General features: G+C 42.8%; 1 protein-coding gene across 1 annotated transcript in view; it reads right to left on the bottom strand.

Moving 5' to 3' along the window:
• Positions 1-26,283, bottom strand: part of F8 (coagulation factor VIII) — a 2,728,596-nt gene that overhangs the window by 2,463,467 nt on the left and 238,846 nt on the right. Inside the window, exon 3 of the mRNA XM_044057714.1 lies at positions 370-492. Coding sequence (XP_043913649.1) covers positions 370-492 — 123 coding nt within the window. The remainder of the gene's footprint in view (positions 1-369; positions 493-26,283) is intronic.

The following is a 26,283-nucleotide window of genomic DNA, read 5'->3' on the forward strand; positions in this document are numbered from 1 at the left end:
CTTCACATGGATGGGAAGCCAGGTTCAGTGAAGGGATAGCCTGAGTCACATATTTGTCATTCAACATGTCGTATTTGTGTTGCAGTTGCGATTTAGGCTCCTAATAATGTTATTACTAACTTTGCTTAAGCTGAAAAAGCTTATGGCCCCATGTTTGCCAGTAATTAGACATTGTACATAAGCTGAGGCCTCCTCCGAACTCTGGTATCTGCTTCTTTTTCATGATAACAACAATGTTCTATTTCCAACAAGCTGATAAATCAAATGGGTGCACTTCTGACATTTTAACACACCCGACCTCGTAGTACCCAACAAACAAATGTACATATAATCCTATCCTACACTGGATGTTAAATGGTAGGACTTTACCTTCAGATGTCTTCCAGTAGGAGATTCCTATCGGGTGGAGACTGACAGGCTGCGAAGCCATATTCTTGAAGTGGACAATCAGGGTATCATAGATTTCAGCACGAATTATGGGACCCAGTATACCTAGATGAAAGAAGCAAAATGAACAGACATACAGATTTTAAACATTTTCCATCTCATCAGTAAAATATTAGTACCTAATTTGTCCAGCATTTGTAGTGTAAACCAACTGCCCCTTTTAATGCACTGAGTATAGTCTCAAAGAGGAGTGTCCTGATAAAGGTTTATATTTTTCCTCATGGAGCTGTAAGTTTAAAAGAACATGGTATACATGTCTGACTGTAACATACAGGAATTATTGAACAGTGCAGATTATTTAACAGCACACAGATAACTAGATTGTTAAGGAATGTCAAGGACAGGATAATTGTTTTAAAATATCAATGACCAGAAATAAAGAAGATTTGTAAAGGCATACTAAAACCTTAAATTGCACTGAAACATGTGCACTGCATCTGATATGCAAATATATAAAATAAATATGCTGCACAAACCTCCTGCGCACTTCCACAGGTTTTGTCTATCCCCATTCTGAGTCACAGATGAGAGACATCTTTGAACCATTTAATTTACCTGTTAAACAAGAAGACAATCAATATATGTCTAACAAGTGTGACATATAATAATGCATAGCAGAACAAAGTACTGCACTCAGGTTCTCAGTGCAAGAGCTGAAGGTAACGTTGTGGAGGCCCTGCTGTGTGAAACTAAATATGTCAGAATTAATGAATTGAGACAATTTGAATAATGTAATTCCTCTCCAAGAACATGGCAGCAGAGTCGAGCAGTGATGGACAGGAGCACAATGGACATAGTGCGTATGATGTACCATGCTGCATTTAACACCACTGGTCATTCACAAGGCAAAGTAGACTGCCAATAAGGAGACCAACTTGACACAGTATAGCAGGGGGTAATCCAACGCAAGGTGAGAAGAACACTGCACACACATAGCTAGTAACAGAAAAGGACAGCAGTAGCTTTAATCTGACAGTTTATGTCAATTATGGGAATCAGCAGCCAAGTGACATGGACTGGTCAAAGGAATCACCGGATAAAATGGATTGGACATGTGTTGGGGGGCACAATTTTTATTTATTTATTTTATTTTACATTTGTTGACTGGGCTAGTCTAACTGGATATATTTCCATTTTCAGTTGAGGCCCGGGGAGAAAAGCTTCAACATAGTACAAACAGTATTATGCAATTGTATAACAAAAACAAGTACAAAAAAAAATAAGAGGTATATACAATCAAAAGAAGGCATACTCAAAGTAAAAATACAAGTAGGTCAATAATATAACAGTTGTGAGATTGTTTGATAAGCGAGATACACTATAGTTCATTGTTGGTTAACATAAACACTTGTGGTTATAAGTTTTCGGAGACCAGATATTAGCATACAGAGGGGTATATAGAGTAAGATGTAGAACCATAGGCAGTAAAAAGAAAAAAGGAAAGGTGGTTAATTAATTAATTAATCAGGGTTAGTGCAGGGACATAACCAGTGTGATTTTAGGTGAATTTTGAGTTTTTGCTTAAAGAGTGACAGTGATGGAAGTAGAGTTAGATTAGCAGGTAGAAGGTTCCAGTGTTTCCCAACAGTATTGGAGAAAATGCTGTCATCTGACAAGTTATTGGACTTACTTATACTAGCAAGTAATTTACCTGAAGAGCGTAGAGAAATTAGATTGTTATAAGGGTTAATGAGGTTAGCGAGAATTGGAGTATTATTAGGTTGGTAAAAGATTTTGTGAGCAATGGTGAGTTGGGAAAAAGTGAGCATGTTAGGGAGTTCAAGCCAGTCAAGCTGCTTAAGATTCAGACAGTGGTGTGTTTGAAATGCATTGCCAGTGGCAAACCTGGCAATATTGTTATAGGAGTTTGATAGTTTGAGAAGATTATTTTTTTTTTAGATTAGTATAAATAGGAGAAGCATAGAGAAGAGTTGAGATTAAGTGAGAGTGGGCAATGGTGGTTCTAGCTAGAGGAGATAGGAAGGGTTTGATTCTGTATAAGGAGCCAATTTTTCTGTTCACTGCTTGAATGGTGTTATTTATATGCATAACAAAGTTAAGGTTGTTATCAGTTGTGACTCCTAATAGTTTGGTAGTGTGTTCGGGAGAGATAAAGGTACCGTTGTTAGATATAATAGAGAAATCAATAGGAGAGGACCTACTGGTGGGTGCAAAGAGTAGAAGCTTGTTTTTTTTGACGTTCAAAAGAAGGCAGCGTTTTAGGAACCAGTCTTCTACTAAGTTAAATACTTTTTGAGTTAGAGTAGTTCAGATGTGGAGTTAGCAGAACATATAAGTGTGGAATCATCGGCATATTGAATGCAGGCAGCTTCAGGGACTGCTATGTGAAGGTTGTTGATGAATAAAGAAAAGAGAAGAGGTCCTAAAATGGAGCCCTGGGGGACTCCAAGGGTGACTGGTAGGAGGGATGATAGTTTATTTTCCCAGAGAACTGCCTGTTGCCTATTGTTAAGGTAAGACTTGAACCATTGTATAACTGGGGGATTTACAGCAAGAAGTTCAAGAGTATTTATAAGTAGGGGATGATTAACCATATCAAAAGCCTTTGAAAGGTCGATGAAGAGAGCAGAAGAGAGGATGTTGTTATTACGGTTCTTATTAATGGTGTCAGTGAAAGATAGTAGAGCAGTGGTAGTGCTATGAAATGGCCTAAAGCCATGCTGGCATGTAGCCAGAATATTGTGTTTAGTTAGGTGGTTGAGTAACTGATGGTGAATGCATTTTTCCATGACTTTAGCTAAGGGTGACAGGAGAGCTATTGGTCTGTAATTAGAGTAGTCATTGGATTTACCACCTTTATGTAGGGGGATGATGTGGGAGATTTTCCAGATGTCTGGAATGATGCCTTCATTAATGGTTCATAGGTTCATAGGTTCATAGGTTCATACTAGGCTATCTGCCCTGGGGCAATTATAAGCCTAGCCCGATTCTGTATACCCCTTGATTTGAGTATACTGTGCCCTTTTTAAGGTTTAGTTTACTGTGCCTCTGTCCAATAGTGACACAGAAGTAATCCCTGGGACAAACCTACAATCCCCCATCCACTTATCGAGATTCTTCTTGAAGAGATTCAGTGAGGTGCTCTTCCTCACATGAACTGGAATTCTATTCCAGAGTGAAGGGAGCCTCTGGGTTATGAACCTGTCCCTCCAGCAAGTTCTATTTATTTCTGTGCTGAGGTTCAAGTCCCTCGAGCGTGTGGCTCTAAGGGATTTAGATTTACTGAGGTGGAGCATGTCTATTAATTCTGGATTTGACATAGCTTTGTATGTCAGGCATAGATCACCTCGAAGTAGGCGGTATGCAACTGAGTAGAGCTGGAGTTTTTTTAACCGAGCAGCATATGGCATCTGTTTGAGACCCTTGATCCTCTTGGTGAGATACTTTTGGGGTCTTTCTAATTGCTGCAGGTGTCGGGTAAGGTACATCCCAAAAGGGGCATTGTATTCTATGATGGGCCTGATGAGGGATGAATAAAGGCACAATTACCTCTCTTGATCTAGATGTGAAACCCTTCGTGATGAGGTGGGCTATGTAGAAGGTCTTTCTAACCACTTTGGCAATGTGGTTTTCAAAGGAGAGATTGCTATCAACTTGGGTCCCCAGGTCCCTAATAACTTTCTCTGTACTTAATGGGTTTCCACCTATGTGGTAATTTGTGGGCACATTGTTTTTGCCAAAGGGTATGACTATACATTTTTTGGCATTTAGCTTTAAACCATGGCGCTGGCACCAGTTACCTGTCTCTGTGAGACCTTTTTGAAGGATGTTTGTGTCAGCTGGAGAGTTGATTATGGCGCCCAGTTTACAGTCGTCTGCGAACTTGGTGAGCCATAGTCCTCCCACGTTTGCCTGTACCTCAGAAAAGTATATAACGAACAAGAGTGGTCCCAGGACAGAACACTGTGGGATGCCACTTGTGACCGGTTTCAAGTCGGACATGGCTCCAGCAGCTCTCACTCTGTGGGTTCTGTCTTTGAGCCAGTTTGTGACCCATCTTGTGACATAGGGGTTTATATTTAAGCTGGATAGCTTATCTATGATGCCCGAGTGGGGTATTGTGTCAAATGCCTTTGCAAGGTCCAGATAGGCTGTGTGGACTACCTTCCCTTCATCTATGGCTTTGGTGACTGTTTCTAAGAAGTCAACCAGGTTCAAAAGGCAGGATCTGCCCTTGACAAAGCCGAACTGGGTAGGATCTAGTGTCTGTAGGTCCCCAATGTCTTTGTTTATGAGCTCCATGATGATCCTCTCCATAGCCTTGCAGACTAAGCTAGTCAGGCTTATGGGGCGATAGTTTCCAGGGTCCGTAGATTCTCCACCTTTGTGGAGTGGGACCACTGTTGCTGTATGCCATTCTGTGGGCACATATCCTGTAGTGAGGCTGAGAATGTATAGCTGTTTTATTTGAGGGATTAGTTCCTCTTGGAGTTCATGTAGGACGCAACCTGGGACACCATCTGGTCCCATGGAAGCAGTGTTTTTTGCTTTGGAGAGGGCAGCCTTCACCTGAGCATCAGAGATGTTTGGGAGGCATCCCTCTGCCGGGATAGATACTTGTTCTTTTGGGGGGGAGGAGGGGAGTTTGCACTGAACCTGTCTGCCAGGATATTGGCGATGTCTGTGGGTTCAGTGTATTTTTTGTCATTTAGAATCAACTCAGAACAAGTCTGGGAGTTGCATCCCAGGTTTCTAACATAACTGAAAAAAGCCTTATGATTGTCTTTGGTGTCCTGTGCAATTTTTCTCTCGAAGCTGTCCTTGGAGGATTTTATGAGGGATCATAATTTTTTGCTAGTACTGATCAGAGATGCCTTCCCTATTAGGGATTTTGCTCTATCATGTAGTAGCTTCCTCCTTCTGTTGCACAGTTTATTTATGGCAGGGGTCCACCAGACTGGATGCCTGCCTTTGGATGATTGGGTCTTGGTTTTGTTTGGGATAGCATGATCCATGCATTCCTGGAGATGTCCGTAGAATGCGTTTATATAGGATTCTGCAGTTTGGGCCATAGTTTCCACTGGCCCTGGGGCCTTGAAGGATTCCACTTTGGTTTTGAGAAGTGAGAAGTTTGCTTTTGAGAAGTTTTTCACTGTGGTTTTCTGGGCTAGGGGTGGGGTCGGGATGTGGACATCCAGTGAAATTAATTTATGGTCTGATCTTACCAATGAGGGATATACTTCTGGTGTGGAGCATAGAGTCCCCATGTTGGTAATGATCAGGTCTAGTATGTTGTCCCCTCTTGTGGGAGTGGTGACTAGTTGTTCCATAGCATTTGAGTTTATAATTTCCAGGAACCTTTGGGCTAAGGTGCTGGGGCTTGAGTAGTGCTCCCAGTCAATGTTTGGGTAGTTGAAGTCACCCAATATAATGGTGTTCGGAGAGATCTTTATGTTCTCCAATGTTTTCAGGAAAGCCGAGTGTGATTCCTGAGGCTTCTTGTGGTGTGTTTGCTGTAGCTTACTACAGTAGTTCTTTTTGTCAGAGTTCTATTGAGTAGGATGGATATGGGAAAGGCAATAACTTTCGCTGCTATTTGCAAATACTCAGAAGGTAACTGGTCAGCTGAAGGAGTACAAGGCTTAAGCTTTAGTAGGATTTTGTAGATGAAAGTTGTTGAAATAGGATGAAATCTAAAAGTTGGTAGAGATCCAGCTGTAGAAGAAGGGAGCCTCATGTTATCAGTGGAACGCTGACTAGCTAGGGACTGTATGGTCTCTGTGAAATAGGTGTTGAAGTTGTTGGCTATTTGAAGTGGAGTGTTATGATCAGCATCATGAGGGGATGGTGCGCTAGACTGACCAGGTTTGAGGAGTCTATTGATGTTAGTCCAAAATTTCTGAGGCTTCTTGTGGTGTGTTTGCTGTAGCTTACTATAGTAGTTCTTTTTGTCAGAGAGTATAGCCTTTTTAGTTATGTTTCTCAGCTGTCTAAAGGTTTGTCTTTCAGGGGAGGTTCTATTAGTTCTCCAATTGTCCCAAGCTTTATTTCTAAGTAGTATTTTTTGTCTAGTCTCTTTTGTTAGCCAGGGGGCTGGTTTGGATGTTATTCTAATAGATCATTTGGGTGCATGCTCATCTAGGATTGCAAGAAATTTAGAGTTAAAATATTTGACAGCTTCATCTAGTGGGAGCATTTTTACAGGTTTCCAATCACAAGCTTTGAGTTCATTTTGGAAGAGTACAGGGTTAAAGTGTTTCTTTGTTCATGTTATCCTATAGGCTGGAGTGATAGAGATATCATTTTTTGTCTTATTATATAAATTAGCATATGATCACTTAGATCATCTGGTAAGGTACCTACATTATAAGTATGCGGGTCTTTATTTATAAGTATCCAGTCTAAGGTGCTCTCTTTTTTGGTCGGGTTGTTGATTCTGGTCGTTAAGTTGATAGTTTGAATAAAACCATGGAGATTAATATGTGTGGAAGGGTTAGTGGTATTAATGGTTTTCCAGTCAGTGTTAAAGTCACCTAGTACTATTGTTTCTTGAGGGTATGTTGAGGACACCCAGCTAAGAATATCTTCTATTATAGTGTTGTTGTTATTACCAGGGGGTAGGTAGATACAGATCACATAGAGGGATTTGTTTGGGTTGATTTGCAGTTTGGAGATTAGGACTTCAGCCTTATTGTGCAAGGGTGGGTTTTCAGTTATAGAGGAGATCTGTAGTCCATTTTTGTAGAGGAGTGCGACTCCCCCGCCCTTATGGATGTGAGTTAGTGGGAGTGGTAACTGGAAATATCACTGCACCATTAAACAAAGGCACACATCAAAAAGAAGAGGGAATATTTGGAGGTCTAATTTTGTGTAGCTAGGGTTTAAAATGTAACCACAAAAGGGAAGAAACAAGTAGAACTAACAGACAGTAGAACATGAAGGGGGAGAAACAGAAAGAACACATTGTTCAAACTTTGCTAAGATAACAGACCCAGTTAAAGATGGATGGATTTCCCAGTTTGCAAATGACCGAGGATTAAAAAGTATAATTGACTGTGAACAAGGAGAAAAGGCTTTGGATTTGTAGCAGCATGGAGAGGGGGAGACCTGACAGACCCCAGCTCCATACATTACCCAGAAGGGAAAGCTGTATGATTAGTGGTGGGTTGGAAATACAGGTCTCAATGTCTGAACCTTTAAAATAAGAGAGGTAAAGACAGAGAACGACAGAAGCATAAGAGAGAGAGTTAGGTACTTAAGCTGTAGAAAGAAAGCAAAAGATGATGCAAAACACAGCAGAACAAACAAAGCTGACTCAGAGCATGACTGGGTATTTATATTCTGCAATGCAAGAGGTCTGGATAAGGAGATGGGAAGCTTTAGATTTAGATAGTGATATAGGAGGAGTAGGGTGGACATTACTTAGTATTGCAATGTAACAATGTAGTATAAGGAGTCTGTGTAGGGAGATGGGCACCTGCAGGCAGTGATGCAGGAGGGGAGGGTGGACGTTAGTATTACAATGTAGGTTCATAGGTTCATAGGTTTATACTAGGCTATCTGCCCTAAGGCATTTATAAGCCTAGCCCAAAGTTTTGTGGCTTACATGAAAAAATATATGAAAAAATACTGTGCCCATTAGTTTGTTGTGCCTCTGTCCAGCAGTGACACAGAGATGATTCCCAAGGTAAACCTATGATCTCCCATCCACAGGTCATGATTTCTCTTGAACAGAGCCAGCGAGGTGCTCTGCCTCACATGGACCGGGATTTTATTCCACAGCATAGGGAGTCTCTGAGTGATAAATCTATCCCTCCAGCACATCCTATTTATATCCATGCTAAGGTTTAAGTCGTTTGCTCTAGTGGTTTTGGTGGATTTGGATTTTTTGAGGTGGAGCATGTCCATTAATTCCGGGTTGGACATGGCCTTGTATGTCAGGCACATGTCACCTCTGAGCAGATGGTATGCAACTGAATAGAGCTGGAGTTTCTTCAATCTGGCAGCATATGACAGATTTTGGAGTCCCTTTATCCTTTTGGTGAGGAACTTTTGGGGTCTCTCCAATTGCTGCAGATGTCGGGTGAGATACATCCCGAATGGGGCATTGTACTCAATCATTGGTCTGATAAGTGAAGAGTACAGGGGAACAATGACCTCACTAGATCTGGATGTGAATCCCTTCATGATCAGGTGGGCAATGTAGAAGGTCTTTCTAACCACTTTAGCAACGTGAGTGTCAAAAAAAAGTCCACTGTCAACCTGGGTCCCCAGGTCCCTGATAACATCTTCTGTGCTTAGTGGATTGCCACCTATATGGTAGCTTGGGGTTACCTTGTTTTTCCCGAAGGGTATGACTATACATTTTTTGGCATTTAACTTCAGGCCATGGCTCTGGCACCAGCTATCTGTTTCCGTGAGTCCCTTCTGAAGGATATCCGTGTCCGATGCACTTTCCACTATGGCGCCCAGTTTGCAGTCGTCTGCAAACTTTGTCAGCCAAAGTCCTCCCATGATGGCCTGTACTTCTGAGAAGTAGATGCCGAACAATAGGGGGCCAAGGACCGAGCCCTGTGGGACACCACTTGTGACCGGCTTGGAGTCTGACATAGCGCCAGCAACTCTAACCCTGTGGGTTCTGTCCTTAAGCCAGTTTGCAACCCATCTTGTGACATATGGGTTTACATTTAAGCTGGTAAGTTTTTCTACAATACCCGAGTGGGGTATTGTTTCGAAAGCCTTTGCAAGGTCAAGGTAGGCTGTATGGACTGCCTTTCCCTCATCAATGGCCTTGGTGATTGTTTCGAAGAAGTCGACCAAGTTCAAAAGGCATGATCTGCCCTTGACGAAGCCAAACTGGATTGGGTCCAATGTCAGCAAGTCCCCTATATCTTTGTTTATGAGCTCCATTATGATCCTCTCCATAGCTTTGCAAACTAGACTTGTTAAGCTTATGGGGCGGTAATTACCAGGGTCCGTAGAGGCACCGCCTTTGTGGAGTGGGACTACAGTTGCCGTACGCCACACCTTGGGCACATATCCTGTGGTAAGGCTGAGATTAAACAGCTGCCTTATGTGCGGGTTTAATTCCTCATTTAGCTAGTGTAGCACACAGCCGGGGACACCATCCGGTCCCATTGATGCTGTGTTTTTAGCTTTAGAGAGAGCAACTTTCACCTGCGCATTTGAGATGTCTGGGAGGCTACACTCCGCTGGGATAGTTATCTCTCCTTTAGGGGGGAGAGGGGGGTGAAGTTTGCACTGAACCTGTCTGCCAGTATGTTGGCAATGTCTGTGGGTTCAGTGATGTTTGTATCATTTTGGACTAATTCTGAGCATATCTGGGAGTTTCCACCCAGGTTCCTAACATAGCTGAAAAAGGCCTTATGATTGTCCTTTGAATCCATGGCAATTTTTCTCTCAAAATTGGCCTTAGTTGATTTTATGAGTGCTCGTATTTTTTTACTAATAATGATCAGGGGTGACTTCCCTTTTATGGATTTTGTTCTATCATGTAATAGCTTTCTCCTCTTATTGTAAAGTTTGTTAATGGCTAGGGTCCACCAGACTGGACATTTGCCCTTTGTGGAAAGAGTCTTGGTTTTATTTAGGATTGCCTGATCCATGCAGTCCTGGAAGTGTTCATAGAAGGCATTTGTAAGGGCTTCCACAGCTTGGGTTGTGGTTTCCACTGGCTCAGGGGCCTTGAAGGATACCACACCAGTCTTGAGTAGTGTGAAGTTTGCTTTAGAGAAGTTCTTCACTGTGGTCTTTTTTGTTTGGGGTGGGGGCGGGATGTGGATTTCCAGTGAGATTAGTTTATGATCAGATCTCACCAATGAGGGATATACTTCAGGTGTGGAGCATTTTGTCCCCATGTTGTGATAATGAGATCTAGTATATTTTCTCCTTTCGTGGGAACAGTGACTAGCTGTTCCATGGCATTTGAATTTATGAACTCCAGGAACCGTTGGGCTAGAAAGTTAGGGCTTGAGTAATGTTCCCAGTCTATATTCGGGTAGTTGAAGTCACCCAATATGATGGTGTTTGGAGATACATTTATACCCTCCAGTGTCTTCAGGAAGGCTGTGTGGGGTTCCTGAGTTTGAGAGGGTGGCCTGTAGCATGCTACAATTTGTAGAGCAGTTTTGCCTATGGTTAGTTGCACCTGGATGGTTTCCGAAGCTTCGTGAGTTGCCACCAACCTGGAGGTGTGGGTATCCTTTATGAATATGGATACACCCCCTCCTTTTGTGGTGTGGTCCAGGTTTTGGGGCTGGAACGCATGATATGAGGTAAAACCTAATAGTGCCGGGGTGCTCTCAGGAGCCTTGAACCAGGTTTCAGTTACAGCACAGACATCGATGTTCTCCATACTGAGAAGGGCCTTGAGTGCGTGCATTTTGAGATTTAGACTTTTGGCATTGAGCAGCATTACCCTCAGTTTCTTCCCATTTTTGTTTTCTAGGGTGGTAGGTTTACAATTTGAGCCTTGCCTAAAAAAGGCACTATGGGGGTGGCAAGAGCCTTAGCCAATATCCGGAATCCCAGGGGTGATAGGTGCAAGCCGTCCCTTGTGAAGCAGCGTGGCTTGTCAAGCATGTCATCCCAGGCAGACAGACACTGGATCCCCTTTGAATGACACCAGACATTAAGCCAATTGTTAAAGCTGATCATCTTGTCTCTATATTGTGGCATCATTCTTGGTGAAGGAAGGATACTGCTCAGGGTCAGGGTCATACCTGCCTGGGCTACATAATCAGAGAGCTCCTCTATGTCTCTTTTCATGTAGTCTAGGGAGGTACGTCTCAGGTCGTTCACACCAGCATGGACAATGACTGTGTCATATTTGTACTTGCCGTGGAGTGACCCGAGTGCTTGTGTTATGTGGCGGATTCTAGCGCCCGATAGGCAGCTTACTGTGACCCTCTCCTTGTTCAGTCTGGTGAGTGGGACGTCAGTGTGTCTGACTATGGAGTCACCTATGACAAGTATGTTTGGTGTTGTATTTGGCCTTAAGGGCTGTGACTGCTTTGCACACTGATTTTGTGGTTTATGTGTTGCTTGTGGGGTGTCTTGAGGTAGCAGTTGTTTGGGTGTCTGCTTTGTGGGCCTCTGCTGTTTAGGTAAATTTTTACTCAGAGCCTCCGAGTATGTCTTTGTGTGTTTATGTGTTTGATTCAGTGGTGTGGTAGCATTATGTGAGGCTGGTTTTGTGGTGTGTGTAGTTGCCTTCTCCTGTCTGGTCTTGCCAGTCCTGAGTTGAGAGAGCTCAGCCTCCAATTTGGCTAAATAGCTGCATCTCTCGCAAGTATTTGTGTTATGTGGGAGGAGGAGAGGGTTGTCTGTGTACATGAGGCAATTGCAACATTGCCTCAATATTCCCAGATTCACCAACTGGGCAGGAGAGGACGCCAGCATCTGGCCCTTCGATATGCTAGAAAAATTAAGAAGTTAGGTATGAGACTGAATAAGAGAGGACTTAGTAAGGAAGTGGGTACTCCTGGGGGGGTTTCGCAAGTGAGGGACTTTGTATAATATAGAAGTGACAAGTGCTGAGCTTTTTTTTTTTTTTGAAAAAAAAACTTTTAGGAACAAGTGCTGCGCTTTTTAGTTAAGGGATATACTGTTTAGGTTACTAGTAGAGCAGTTCTAAGGGAAAAATGAAGAACAGACTTTATGGAGCCAGAAAAAGTTTAACCTTGTTAAACCGGCTGCTCGATGCTGCTCTAGTGGCAACTCCGCTAAAAGCGTGCTTTATAGCAGGGGGCTGGAAAAGGCAGGAAATGACCCAAAATGGCCACTGAACTACAAGTTACTGTCTTAAACCACTCCTCTGAGAACAAACAGGCAGCTCAGTACTCCCCACTCCCACCGGTGAGTAAAGAAACTTCTCCTGACCAAACAAAGAAAATGGAGAAGTACAGGAACCAAGACAAAGCCCAGGGATCAGCAAAATCTGATCACTGGAACAAACTAGCCAGGAAAGTTAGGAGAACAAGAATATTTTTTTGTTTTTTTTCAAGTTTTTTTCACAGACAGAACAGAAAACACAATAAATGCTTTGCTTTTCGATTAAATGCTATCAAAAGCTAGTACACTTGAGTGTATTAGCCTGTAGTTTAACTTTTAAGCAAACTTAAACTAAGAAGTGCAACCAACAATTAAAGCTTATAAAAACAGGAAAAACAGGTAATACCACTATAAAATAGACAGAAACAGTCATCGAATAACACGAATAACAATGTAATGAGTCTGTGTAGAGAGATGGGGACCTACAGGCAGTAGTACAGGAGGGGAGGGTGGATGTTAGTATTACAATGTAGCAATGTAATGAGTCTGTGTAGGGAGATGGGGACCTGCAGGCAGTGGTACAGGAGAGGAGGATGGACATTACTTAGGATCATGGGAACATAGGATCACAGAAAATTACTAGGCTATCAACCTGGAGGTTATTTTAAGCCTAGCCATTTCAACCCAATGTAATATCAGATTGTATTTAGTGATGTCCAGGTTCCTCCTGACCAGTGTCATAGAGGTGCTCTGTTACTTATGAATTGGTAGCCTGCTCAAAAGATGTGGCATTCGCTGGGAGATAAATCTGTCCCTCCATGTCCTGTTTAAGTCACAGGCCATATTTAAATCTAAATGAGACCTCGTTCAAGGCTCCAGAGAGCACCCCTGCAATACCAAGCTACAACTCTTACCACACTTTTCGGCCACCAAAGCAGGACCGAAACACTAAAGGTGGAGGAGTGTCAATATCCCCCAAGGATATTCACACCACCAGGCTAGTTGCCTAACACAATGCATCTGAAATTCTCCAGGTGCAACTAACAATAGGTAAGACTTCAATCCAAATTGTAGTTTGCTACAGATCCCCCACCATACCCCAAGATTCTCACTACACCTTTCTAAACATACTGGAAAATATTAAGATAGAACAAAACACCCTAATACTGGGTGATTTTAACTACCCTGCCATTAACTGGGAAAGCTACTCATGTACCAACACCTTTGCCCAACAGTTCTTGAAATTCATAAATTCCAACGCCCTGGATCAACTAATCCATAGTCCCACCAGGGGCTCCAATATCCTAGACCTGGTCATTACCAACATGGGAAATCGATGCTCCACACCTATGGTCACCCCCTCGCTAGTCACGTCTGACCATAATCTAATCACCCTTAACATCCACATCCCACTCCCACCCCCCAGTAAGGAAACATCCATAAAAAACTTCTCCAAAGCCAACTTCATGCTACTCAAGTCAGAAGTGACAAACTTCATGACACCCATGCAGACAGGAGCTGAAAGTTCAACTGCTGAATCCTACATTAAGGCACTGTACGAGCACATCCACTCATGCATAAATCGTGCCATCCCAAACAGAACCAAGATGCTCTCATCCAAAAAAAAGAAGCCAATCTGGTGGTCCCCTGCCATAAACAAACTTTACAACAAAAGGAAGAAACTGTTGCAGAAAAGAGGAAAATCCCAGGATGCAAAAAACTTCCTTACCAGCCTCAGTAAGAAACTGAGATCCCTCCTAAAATCCTCCAAAGCTAGTTACGAAAATAAAATTGCCAAAGATTCCAAAGACAACAACAAGGCATTCTATAACTATGACAAGAATCTAAATGGCAATGCTCAGATCTGCTCTGAGCTAAAACAGAATGGCATTAAATATACTGATCCCAAGGATATTGCCAATATCCTGGCAGATCGATTCAATGACAACTTCACCCCCCTCTCACCCCCTAAATGGCCCATCTCAATACTGGAAGATTGCCAAATTCCAGTAATAACGGCCACACAGGTAAAAACGTACTCTCCAAAGCTAAAAATACAGCATCCATGGGACCAGATGACATCCTGGGCTGTGTACTACATGAACTACAATATGAACTGGCGCCTCACCTAAGTGTCATGTTTAATCATAGCCTCACCTCAGATTTCATGCCCACTGAGTGGCGCACAGCTATAGTTATCCCACTCCACAAGGAGGGATCCACCTTGGATCCCGGAAACTACCATCCCATCAGTCTGACAAGCCTTATCTGCAAGGCCATAGAGCGTATTATCATAGGTTCATAGGTTCATAGGTTCATACTAGGCTATCTGCCCTAGGGCATTTGTAAGCCTAGCCAGAGTGTGTTTGGCTTTCGCCACCCATTTTAAATTAATTTTGCTATGCCCTTTTTTGAGGTTAGTATACTGTGCCTCTGTCTAACAGTGACACAGAAGTGATACCCGGGGTAAACCTATGATCCCCCATCCACTCATCAAGATTCCTCTTGAAGAGAGTCAATGAGGGACTCTGCCTAACCTGGACTGGGATTTTATTCCAGAGTGAAGGGAGCCTCTGGGTTATGAATCTGTCCCTCCAGCATGTCCTATTTATTTCAGTGCTGAGGTTCAAGTCTCTCGAGCACGTAGCTCGATGGGATTTGGATTTTCTGAGATGCAGCATGTCCATTAATTCCGGGTTGGACATGGATTTATATGTCAGGCACAGATCGCCTCTGAGCAGGAGGTATGCCACTGAGTAGAGCTGGAGTTTCTTTAACCGGGCAGCATATGGCATCTGTTTGAGCCCTTTGATCCTCTTGGTGAGGTACTTTTGGGGTCTTTCCAGTTGCTGCAGGTGTCTGGTAAGGTACATCCCAAAAGGGGCATTGTTCTCAATTATGGGCCTGATGAGGGATGAGTAAAGAGGCACGATGACCTCCCCTGATCTAGACGTGAATCCCTTCATGATTAGGTGGGCTATATAAAATGTTTTTCTAACCACTTTGGCCACATACATGGTTGTCAAATGAGAGATTGCTATCAACTTGGGTCCCCAGGTCCCTAATTACTTCTTCCGTACTTAATGGATTACCACTTATGTGGTAATTTGTGGGTACTTTGTTTTTGCCAAAGGGGATGACTATACACTTTTTGGCCTTTAGCTTGAGGCCATGGCTCTGGCACCAGTTGTCTGTTTCTATAAGGCCCTTTTGGAGGATGCTTGTGTCGGCTGGAGAGTCGATTATGGTGCCCAGTTTGCAGTCATCTGCGAACTTGATCAGCCACAGTCCTTCCGTGTTGGCCTGTACCTCTGAGAAATATATACCAAACAAGAGAGGTCCCAGGACTGAGCCTTGTGGGATGCCACTTGTAACCGGTTTGGAGTCTGACATGGCTCCAGCAATTCTAACCATGTGAGTTCTGTCCTTGAGCCAGTTTGCAACCCATCTAGTGACATAGGGGTTTATATTTAAGCTGGTGAGCTTATCTATAATGCCCGAGTGGGATATTGTATCGAAGGCTTTTGCGAGGCCCAGGTAGGCTGTGTGGACCACCTTCCCCTCGTCAATGGCCTTGGTGACTGTTTCAAAGAAATCGACCAGGTTTAAGAGGCAGGATCTGCCCTTAACAAAGCCGAACTGGGTAGGATCCAGTGTCTGTAGGTCCCCAATATCTTTATTTATAAGGTCCATGATGATCATTTCCATAGCTTTGCAGACCAAGCTAGTCAAGCTTATGGGGCGATAGTTTCCAGGATCCATTGAGGCACCACCTTTGTGGAGAGGGACCACCGTTGCTGTACGCCACTCTTTGGATACATATCCTGTTGTAAGGCTGAGATTGAACAGTAGTTTTATGTTTGGGTTTAGCTCTTCTTGGAGTTCATGTAGGATGCAGCCCAGGACACCGTCTGGTCCCATTGATGCTGTGTTTTTTGCTTTGGAGAGGGCGGCTCTTACCTGAGCATCTGAGATGTCAGGGGGGCAGCACTCTGCTGGGATAGATATTTGCCCTTTTGGTGGGGATGGGGGGGAGAAGTTTGCGCCAAACCTGTCAGCTAGGATGTTGGCAATGTCTGTGGGTTCGGTGTATTTTTTGTCATTTTGGACTAATTCTGAGCATATCTGTGAATTCCCACCCAGGTTCCTAACATAACTAAAGAAAGCCTTGTGATTATCTTTAGTATCCTGTGCAATGTTTTTCTTGAAGCTGGCCTTAGACGATTTTATGAGTGCCCGTAGTGTTTTGCTAATACTGATCAGAGATGCCTTCCCTTTTTGGGATTTTGCTCTATCATGTAGTAGCTTCCTCCTTCTATTGTATAGTTTGTTTATGGCTGGGGTCCACCAGACAGGACGTCTGCTTTTGGAGGATTGGGTCTTGGTTTTATTCGGGATTGCATGATCCATGCATTCCTGAAGGTGTTCATAGAATGCGTTTATAAAGGATTCTGCGGTCTGGGCCATATTTTCCACAGGCCCGGGGGCTTTGAAGGATTCCACCTCGGTTTTGAGGAGTGTGAAATTTGCTTAAGAGAAGTTTTTCACTGTGGTTTTCTGGGCAGGGGGTGGGGTTGGGATGTGAATATCCAGTGAGATTAGTTTATGGTCTGATCTTACCAGTGAGGGAACTTATAAACAAAGACATTAGCAACCTTCAAACACTGGACCCTACCCAGTTTGGGTTCGTGAAGGGGCGATCTTGTCTCCTGAACTTGATTGACTTCTTTGAATCAGTCTCCAGAGCCATGGACAAGGGTAAGGTGGTCCACACAGCCTATCTAGACCTTGCCAAGGCCTTTGACACCATCCCCCACTCTGGAATCATAGATAAACTTACTAAGCTGGGCATTAATCCCTACGTCACCCAATGGGTTGTTAACTGGCTTACTGATAGAACCCACACTGTAAAAGTAGCCGACTCCAAATCCAGCTCCAGACAAGTGACAAGTGGAGTACCTCAGGGTTCAGTCCTGGGACCGCTCTTGTTTGGCATCTACTTCTCTGAAGTACAGGCCAACACTAAGGGACTCTGGATAACAAAGTTTGCAGATGACTGCAAACTGGGAGCCATTATTGAATCCCCAAATGATGTGGATACTCTACAAAAGGGCCTTACAGAAACAGATGCTTGTTGCCAGAGCCTTGGGCTCAAACTCAATGCCAAGAAATGTATAGTTATCCCCTTTGGGAAAAAACATGTATCTGTGAATTACCATATAGGTGGCAGTACACTAAACACTGAAAGTTTGATAAGAGACTTAGGGGCACAGGTGGACAGTGGTCTCACCTTCGATAACCGCATCGCCACAACAGTCAGGAAATCCTTCTATGTGGCACACCTCATCACTAAGGGCTTTTCATCCAGAAAAAAGGAGGTCATTGTCCCACTGTACTCATCCCTCATTAGATCCATTATAGAATACAATGCCCCGTTTGGTATGTACCTCTCAAGACATCTGCAACAACTGGAAAGGCCACAGAAATACCTCACTAAAAGAATCACAGGCCTAAAGCAGATGCCCTACGCTGACCGCCTTAAAAAACTCTAGCTATACTCTGTCGCATATCGTCTACTCAGAGGCAATCTTTGCTTAACATACAAGGCTATGTCAAACCCAGAGCTGTTGGACATGCTACACTTAAAGAAATCCCAATCCCTCAGAGCCACATGCTCCAGGGATCTAAACTTTGTCATCACAATAAACAAAACATGCTGGAGGGATAGGTTCCTGACCCAGAGACTCCCCAGACTATGGAATAGATTGCCCATACATGTCAAGCAGAGTGCCTCTTTGGTCCTCTTCAAAAGGAACCTTGACAATTGGATGGGAGAAAGGAAATTCACCCCTGGGATCACGTCAGTCGCACTGCTAGACAGGGATCCAGGGAAGTAAATAGTGTGGGAAGAAATAGCCAGGGAATTGTTATGGCTAGGCTTGTATAGGCCCTAGGGCTGATAGCCTAGTACCAACCTATGAACCTATGAAATCCCTGGAACGGGTGGTCCTAGACACATTTGATTTACGGATATGCAGTAAGTTCTTTAGGTTTGGGTCTTGGGTTGCTCTGTAGGCCAGGCATTGGTCTCTCCTAAGAAGTCTATACAATACAGAGTCTATACAATAGTCGGTCCATAAAAGCCACATGCTGGAAGCCCTTGATCATCTTTGTTAGCAACCTCTGAGGTCTCTCTAATTGCAGTAGATGCTTAGTATGCTACATACCAAATGGGGCATTGTATTCAATTATGGGCCAAATATGTGCCAAGTATAGGGGGGGTTATAACCTCTTTTGCTCTCTAGATGATGCCTTTACTAATCAAATGAACTACGTGGAAAGCTTTCCTTACAATGGTAGACACGTGGTGGTCGAAGTTAAGGTTGTGGTTAACCTGTGATCCCAGGTCCCTAACCACTTCACGAGTACATAGGGTATTGTTGTTGATTTGATAGTGTGAAGAGACATTGTTTGTGCTGAAGGGAATGATGATGCATTTCTTTGCATTCAGTTTGAGACCATGACTAATACACCAGTGGTTGGTCTGTGTGACACCACCCTGGAGTATACTGACATAATTTGGGGATTCAGTGATTACACCTAGTTTACATTCGTTTACAAACTTGGTCAGCCACAACCCTTTAGTTTTGGTCTGATCTTCTGAGAAGTATATACCAAACAGTAGGGGGCCCAGCACTGACCCCTGTGGCACCCTGTTGGCAACAGGTCCACTGGTTGATGTGGAGTCATTCACTTTGATAGTGTGTCCAGTTTGTGAGCCAGTTGGCAACCCATCTTACAATGAAGGCATTTACATTCAATTTGCTATGTTTATTGGTAATGCCTCAATGTGGGATTGTGTTGAAAGCCTTTGCCAAGTTGAGGTGTGCTGTGTGCACAGATTTGTCCTCATCAGTGGCCCTCAGATTTAACAGGCAGGATCTGCCCTTCAAAAAGCCGAATTGGGTAGGGTCCAGGTTTATGGAGTTCACCTATGTCTTTACTTATGAAGTCCATAATGATACATTCCATGGCCTTAAAGATAAGGCTGGTTAGGCTTATGGGTCTGTAATTCCAAGGGTCGGTAGGCTACTTTTCTGGAGGGACAAAATTGTAGCTGTTCTCCATTCCACAGGTACAAAGCCTGTGGTTAGGCTATGATTAAAAAGGGTACTTAGTGACAATGCTAGTTCATGTTTTAGCCTGTTTAGAAGACAACTTGGGATGTCATCTGGTCCCATAGAGACCATGTCCTTTGCCTTGGACAGGGCTTTGAGGACCTGTGCTTCAGATGATTAAGGTGGGGGATTGTTGTAAGTTAGGAGGGGATAAAGGAGTGAAATTTTCACCAAACCTATCCACTAGCAGGTTCCCTATCTCTATGTTACAATGTAACAATGTGATGTAAGGAGTCTGTGTACGGAGATTAGGAGCTGCTGGCAGTGATACAGGAGGGGAGGTTGGACATTGGTAATATCAGATAAACATGGGCTGTTAATAAGATAGTAGGAAATGGAGGTACCTAGGTTTCGGTTGTTCAGGAATGACAGAAAAAGAAAGTTAGATGTGTGATAGTGATCTACATGAGGGAGGCATCAGTTGGGAAGTTGTACAGGAGGAAAAGGAACAACTAGGTGGGGAATTAAACTAAGTTAACTGTTTGGAAGTTTAAGGGAGAGTGAGGGCTGAAGCTGTTAGACTGATACAGTGTATCATCCACCAGACACAAGAATGGATGAAGATGGGAGATTAGTAAAAAGGAAGTGGGGTAGCATTAAATGAGGAATAATCAAGGGGTATCTGAAGCTGCCAGATTAAACAGGGAGGTTCTGAGCTGCAGAGTAAAGGAGGGAGCTCAGAACCTCCCTCCTTTACTCTGCAGCTCAGAACCTCCCTGAGCTGCAGAGTAAAGGAGGGAGTTTGGGATCTTGGTCTATGAGAGGTTCAACTGGTAAAGGACTGTACTATGAGATAGAATTCTGGATGTAGCCCTATTCTATGCACAGAATGTCACTTGACATCAAGGTTAAGCACCATTTGCCCACAGGGGTTGTACCACTGTATGGTTCACAGTAGCAGAAATGGTAAAAATAAAGACAAAGACAATAGTGTGTTTTAGAAGAGTGGTTATGCTGGGCAAGGAAAGGTGGCCAAGGACAGATACTGAGAGCAAACTGAGGGAGTAAACAAGCTGCGGAAATGGGTAAGGGATAGAGAACTCAGGGCTGTGGACAAGGGTGTGAGAAACAGGCAAATGAAAAATAAATAAAGGTGAATGTGGCTACAAAGGAATGTGAGACTAGCATTTAGGGCAGCGAGAAGGCCTACAAGAGTTGTGTGGGGGGAAGTGGGGAAGTAAAGGAGGCAGAGTAAATGGAGGCTGGCAAAAAGGCAACAAACAAGGTAGGAACAGCAACAAATAAGTTTTAAAAAGGAGATAGCAGAAGAAATCAAGGAAGGGTCCTCTTCCTAGGTACATAGCAAAAAAGAAAGGAGTCAAAGCAGTGGCCAAACTGCAAAAAGTTGGGATGGACATCAGTAAAGATTGGGGAAAATGAGATACTGAATGAGTACTTTGCTTCAATCTTCAAAAAGGACAGCAAGTGAAGGCTGCCATGCTGGGAGGGAGGTAGGGTAGAATCTAGAGACAGTGGATAGACAGAACAGAGGAAGAGAAGTTTCAAATGGAATTGGCAGATCTTAGAAAGGTTAAAGTGCAAGGTGAACTGCTTCATGGAGTACTTAAAAATGTAGCCAGTGTGTTGACAAATTTCCTGCAAAGATCTTCAACAGATTACTGGTTAATACAGAAGAACCAAATAACTAGAGGATAGTAATTGTACAAGGCGGAGTTGCAGAAAGCTGTAAGGGACTAAAGGTCTGTTAGCAGTGACAGAAAAAGTCATGAAGATAATCCTGAGGGGAAGCCAGTTGTTCAGTTAGAGGAAAACAATCTCCAGAATGCAACTGGGATGGGTTAATGCTGTGATGGAGCTGTCAGTCAAAATTATTTAATAAGTGTTCACCCTGCTGTCCTACATCTCTGCTTGGAGCTCTCCTATCTTCCTTTGTGAGCAGGTACAATGTCATCGGAGGTGATGCCTGCAAGATAAGATGAGTTGCTTAATGCTAGACTAAATTCCTTATGAAGGAAATTAAATAAAATGAAGCTTCGCAGAAATTAATTTTGCCTTTGGTTCAAGATGGTAGATTTTAAGGTCTGAAATACCTTTCCAGGGGAAATAGAAAAGGAAGAAGGTTCTAATCATTCAGGTGAAATATCAGGTGCTGGTTTGCCCACTGTTTATATGCCATTTTCTGTTGTATATTAATGATATTCATTAATTTTATAATAAAAACAAGACATGGAAGAGAGAGGACAGGACAGCAGGACAGCCAGACAGAAGATGGACCCCAGTCAAAAAATCATTCAAAACTGAAAGCTTTACATTGCAAATCATGCGTTTAACTGTTCAGTTTCTTAAACAATAACTAGTATACATCTTCAATTAAATTTTGGACAGATTATGTGGTTTGATTTTTATTTTATTTAAGATTACTAAGTGTATCTGCTATACCTACAGATCATAAGTGCATAAGAATTAAACCAGGCAAAAGTCATAAGAACATTTGTGCCTTGCTGAACCTCAGGATGTAACACCATCTTTTAAAAGGTCAAAGCAGTTCAGAACAGAAATGAATATGCAGATGTCTACCTAATCATCTGAATATTGAAGGATGTAAGGTTGTCAATATGTTTAACATATATGAGAAGTTTATTCCAGAGATGTGGTAACATGAAATAAATCTGTCTCTCAAAGTCAGTTGGTGGAGATTTAAATCCCTAGATTTAATGTTAGTGGTGCTGCATGTTTGGTGGGGGTGTAATAGGTGAAGAATGGCTGGGCACTTTACGGAGTGTGTATTGTGTATAGAGATAGGGCTTCAAGCCTGTCTTGGTAGCTAAGGGTCTTTAGACCAGTGATCTTTGTGATTGCTTCATATGTGTGGAGAGGAACATATCGGAAGCGTTGTACTCCACAATCACTCTAATTAGAGAAGCGATAGGGCTTCAAGCCTGTCTTGGTAGCTAAGGGTCTTTAGACCAGTGATCTTTGTGATTGCTTCATATGTGTGGAGAGGAACATATCGGAAGCATTGTACTCCACAATTGCTCTAATTAGAGAAGAGTACAGCAGAACAAAGACTTCCTTTAACTTGGATGAGATACCTTTCAGATATCAGTTGTGTTGAATAAAAAGATTTCCTGGTGGATAATCCTACATGATGCTCCAAAAGAGAGGGAGGAGTTAACGGCTTGTCATCACTGGTGGCAAGAAGCCTGCTTATCGTACCATTTTGGAGAGGGGTGATAGCTATATTATAAGCTGAAGACAAGAGTTTTTGTGCCAGATGTAACACAACTACTCATTTGTTTGCATTTAATTTTAACTCACACAGTACACCTTTGGTTAGTCAGGATTAGCTCATGTTGTACTGACACCATATCAAGGTGGGGGGATTAGACAATACCACTTGACTGGATTTATGGTGTGGAAATATATGCCAGACTGAAGGGGTTCCAGCCTTGATCTCTCAGGTAAACCAATAGTTACTTTCATGCTGTCTGAGGTAGCACCTGCAATTTTAACTGTGAGTTCTATCTTTTAGCCAGTTTGCTATCTGCCTTACCACGTAGGGGTCCATGTTTAGGTCCCTTAACTTATATAAATTACCAGAATGACACATGGTGTCAAAACTTCAGTAAAATAGATAGTCTGGATGCAAAAACTGACCACTGTTCACAGCCTCAGAGACCTTCTCCAAGAAGTAGGATGGCGCAGTGGTGCAGCAGTAGCATTGCCTCCTCACAGCAAGAGGTTCTCCAGTTCAATTCTGGTCTGGGGTGCCTTCTGTGTGGAGTCTGCATATCCTCCCTGCATTCGTGTGGGTTTCCTCTGGGTGCCCTGGTTTCCTCCCACGTTACAAACACATATCTCTAGAGCATTTCTCTCTGGGTCTCCACTGAAAATTGGCTTTGTTCCAAGTCAGACTTTCCTGGTAAACAAATATTAAATAAATAAGTTAACTAACTTAAATAAACGTGATCTCCCCTTGACAAAGCCAAACTGATGAGGGACTAGGAGAGTGCTATTTCTAACATCAGAGTATATGAAGTCAGTTAAGATGCATACATAGTTCTGGAAGTCTGTAGTTAGGCCCCCTTTATGAAAAGGCATCACAGCAGCAATTCCCTGTGGCTACGCCTAGGAAAGTTAGGGAAGGTTCCATGAGGTCATGGTTGACGCAAGGGTTAGGTTTGCATAACGGTTAGGGAGTTTACCTCACAAGCATAAGGTACAAGATTTGTCTCTCATCTTTGGTCACTATCTGGTTATTAGCTAAGTATGTCATTGTTGAGTATTTACCTATGAACATAAGGAGGTGTCAGTGATACAAGGATTTGCACAATACTGATAAGTTTAGTGTGAACGTTGGACAACAAACCGTTAATGTTATAATATGTCATCTGTGTTTGATTGGGTGATGATAATTTGGATTAATTTGGAACACTTCTGGGTCCTGCTTATTAGTGTTCCTAGGCAATTAAAGAAGAATTATACTTGTGCTTGGGTTTAGATGATAGTTTGCTTGGGTTTAGTTTTGCTTTTACTTGTGGAAGCTAATGAAAGCTTTTAATGGTTTGCTGATCCTTTTGACAGAGTGTTTAATGGGAACAGATTTAGATTTATTGTAGGAATTTAGATTTTTTTATTTTTTACATGCTATGTATACTAGCAGACCACCAGAGTGGTTTGCTTTTCATCTTCCCAGTTTATTTGCTTCTATTAATGCATGCCAGGTCTAAGCACATTCCCAGCTGAGAATGGAACTTCATTGTATAAGGAATAGCTGAAGCTGTGTGCGGGAGAGCTTTGATGAAATTACAAGGATATTTAGAAAGCTTGTTGTAGTTCTTTTACAGTCTTTAAATTCAAATTTGTTCACTGGAGAGATGCTTGGGAGTTTAGAGGAGAAGGTTGCTACTTATTGCTGGAACTTAGAGATTTAGATACTATAGGCATGATACAGGAGGGTTCTGTTTTGTAAAAACAAGGTCTATAATGTTGCAGTCATACTGGGCTAGTCAAAGTGATTTACGAAATTACTTACTAAGCTTAGGAATCTTTGGGCATGCCAACCCTTTGAGGTACAGGAACACCAGTTTATCAATGGATAACTAAAGTCACCCATCAAAAAAAAGTATTGTTCATCCTAGGTATTTCATGAAGTACTCTCATCAAACTAAACAAATGATTTGGAGGACAAACAAGGTTGCCACCTTTCATTGTGGCTAAAACCGGAGTAAAGCCACACGCCTCGCATCACCAGTAACCCCGCCTATCCCACCCCCTCTCCCAACCACATTCTGCCCATGTTGTGATGTCATGATGGCATCACTCTGCAGGAATGCCCTCTTTTTCCGTTCTTGCTGCCTACTTTCGGCTGATTTACTATGCTTTTCTGTAAAAAAAACATAGTAAATCAGCTGATTTACAAACTCTGATAGTCTGTTTCCTTTTTGAAACAGAATACCAGAGTTTGTACAGTGTTTTCCAGACTACCGGAGAATCAGTTTGATTTCCAGATAGTCCAGAAAAAAAAATGGAGGAATGGCAACCCTAAGGACAAATAAAGTCTACAAAAGTGAAATATGAGGTAAAGTTGGCTTCCCAGGTCAAGGACACCCATAAGAAATTTAGTTATGCCCGCAGCCTCAAAGGCAATACACAATTGTGTTCGAAGCTCATTATAAATGGAGTTACCTATACTGTGCCAGAAGATATAGTAAATCTACTGGCTGACAAATTCTGCTCCAACTTTACTCCTCTCTCCCCTCAACCTTCCTTCATGAAACACCATTAAATATAACTTCCCCTACTATCACTAGGGGACAGGTCCTTAATGCTATTTCTAAGGCCAAGAACACTGCATCAATCAGCCCAGACAGTATCACAGGATGCCTTCTAAATAGCATTAAACATGACGTATTAGGCTCTCTGGAAATGCTATTTAACTGTACCTCCAAACTGGCTTTGTGCCTCATGAATGGAGAACAGCAACACTCATCCCTCACCGCAAGGGTGGGCCATCCACAGACCCTTAAGTCTCACTAGTCTCATATGTAAAGCCATGGAAAGAATTATGGAAATGATTAATGACATAGGAAACATCCAGACAATGGACACAGCCAAATTTGGTTTGGTCAAGGGCAGGTCATGCCTACTGAACTTGGTGGATGACTTTGAGTAGGTCACCAAAGCAATGGTTTATGCCAAAATGGTTCAAACTGCCTACCTTGACCTGGCCAAGGCACTTGACACAATATCCAACTCAGACACTGTTAAAAAACTCAAGATGTTGGGTACAAACCCTTATGTCACCTGGAGGATATCCAGCTGGCTCACTGACAGGACAGAGGAAGTTAGAACGGGGAAGAATACCTCTACAAAGAGGCCAGTCACAAGTGGAGCTCCTCAGGGATCAGTCTTGGGACTGCTACTTTTTGGCATTAACTTCCCTGAAGACAAAACCAATGTCAATGGCCTCTGTCTTTCTAAATTTGCAGATGACTGCAATTTAGGAACTCTCATTGAATCCCCCATTGACACAAACGTTCTCCAGGAAAGGCTGACACAGACACATAACTGGTGTCAGAACCAAGGACTGAAACTAAATGCTAAGAAATGCACAATAGTATATTTCAGGAAGTCATCAACCCCTGGTAACACTCATGTTGATAACACACCCCTAAGAGACAACCCAGTAGTCAGGGACTTGGGGACCCACATAGACAGTAATCTAGCCTTTAACCATCATGTGTCTACAGTAGTGAGGAAATCATTCTATGCTGTGCAACTTATAAACAAAGTTATGACATCCAGGTCCAAGGAAGTCATTGCTCCACTCTAGTCAACATTCATCAGACCTATCACTGAGTACAATGTCTCCTTTGGTATGTTCCTAACCAGACACATCCAGCAAATGGAATGTCCACAGAGGCTCCTCACAGAAAGAATA

Source organism: Protopterus annectens, chromosome 15.part0 (assembly GCF_019279795.1).
Source record: "Protopterus annectens isolate FY-2018-M chromosome 15.part0, PAN1.0, whole genome shotgun sequence".
Classification (NCBI taxonomy): Eukaryota; Metazoa; Chordata; order Ceratodontiformes; family Protopteridae; genus Protopterus; species Protopterus annectens.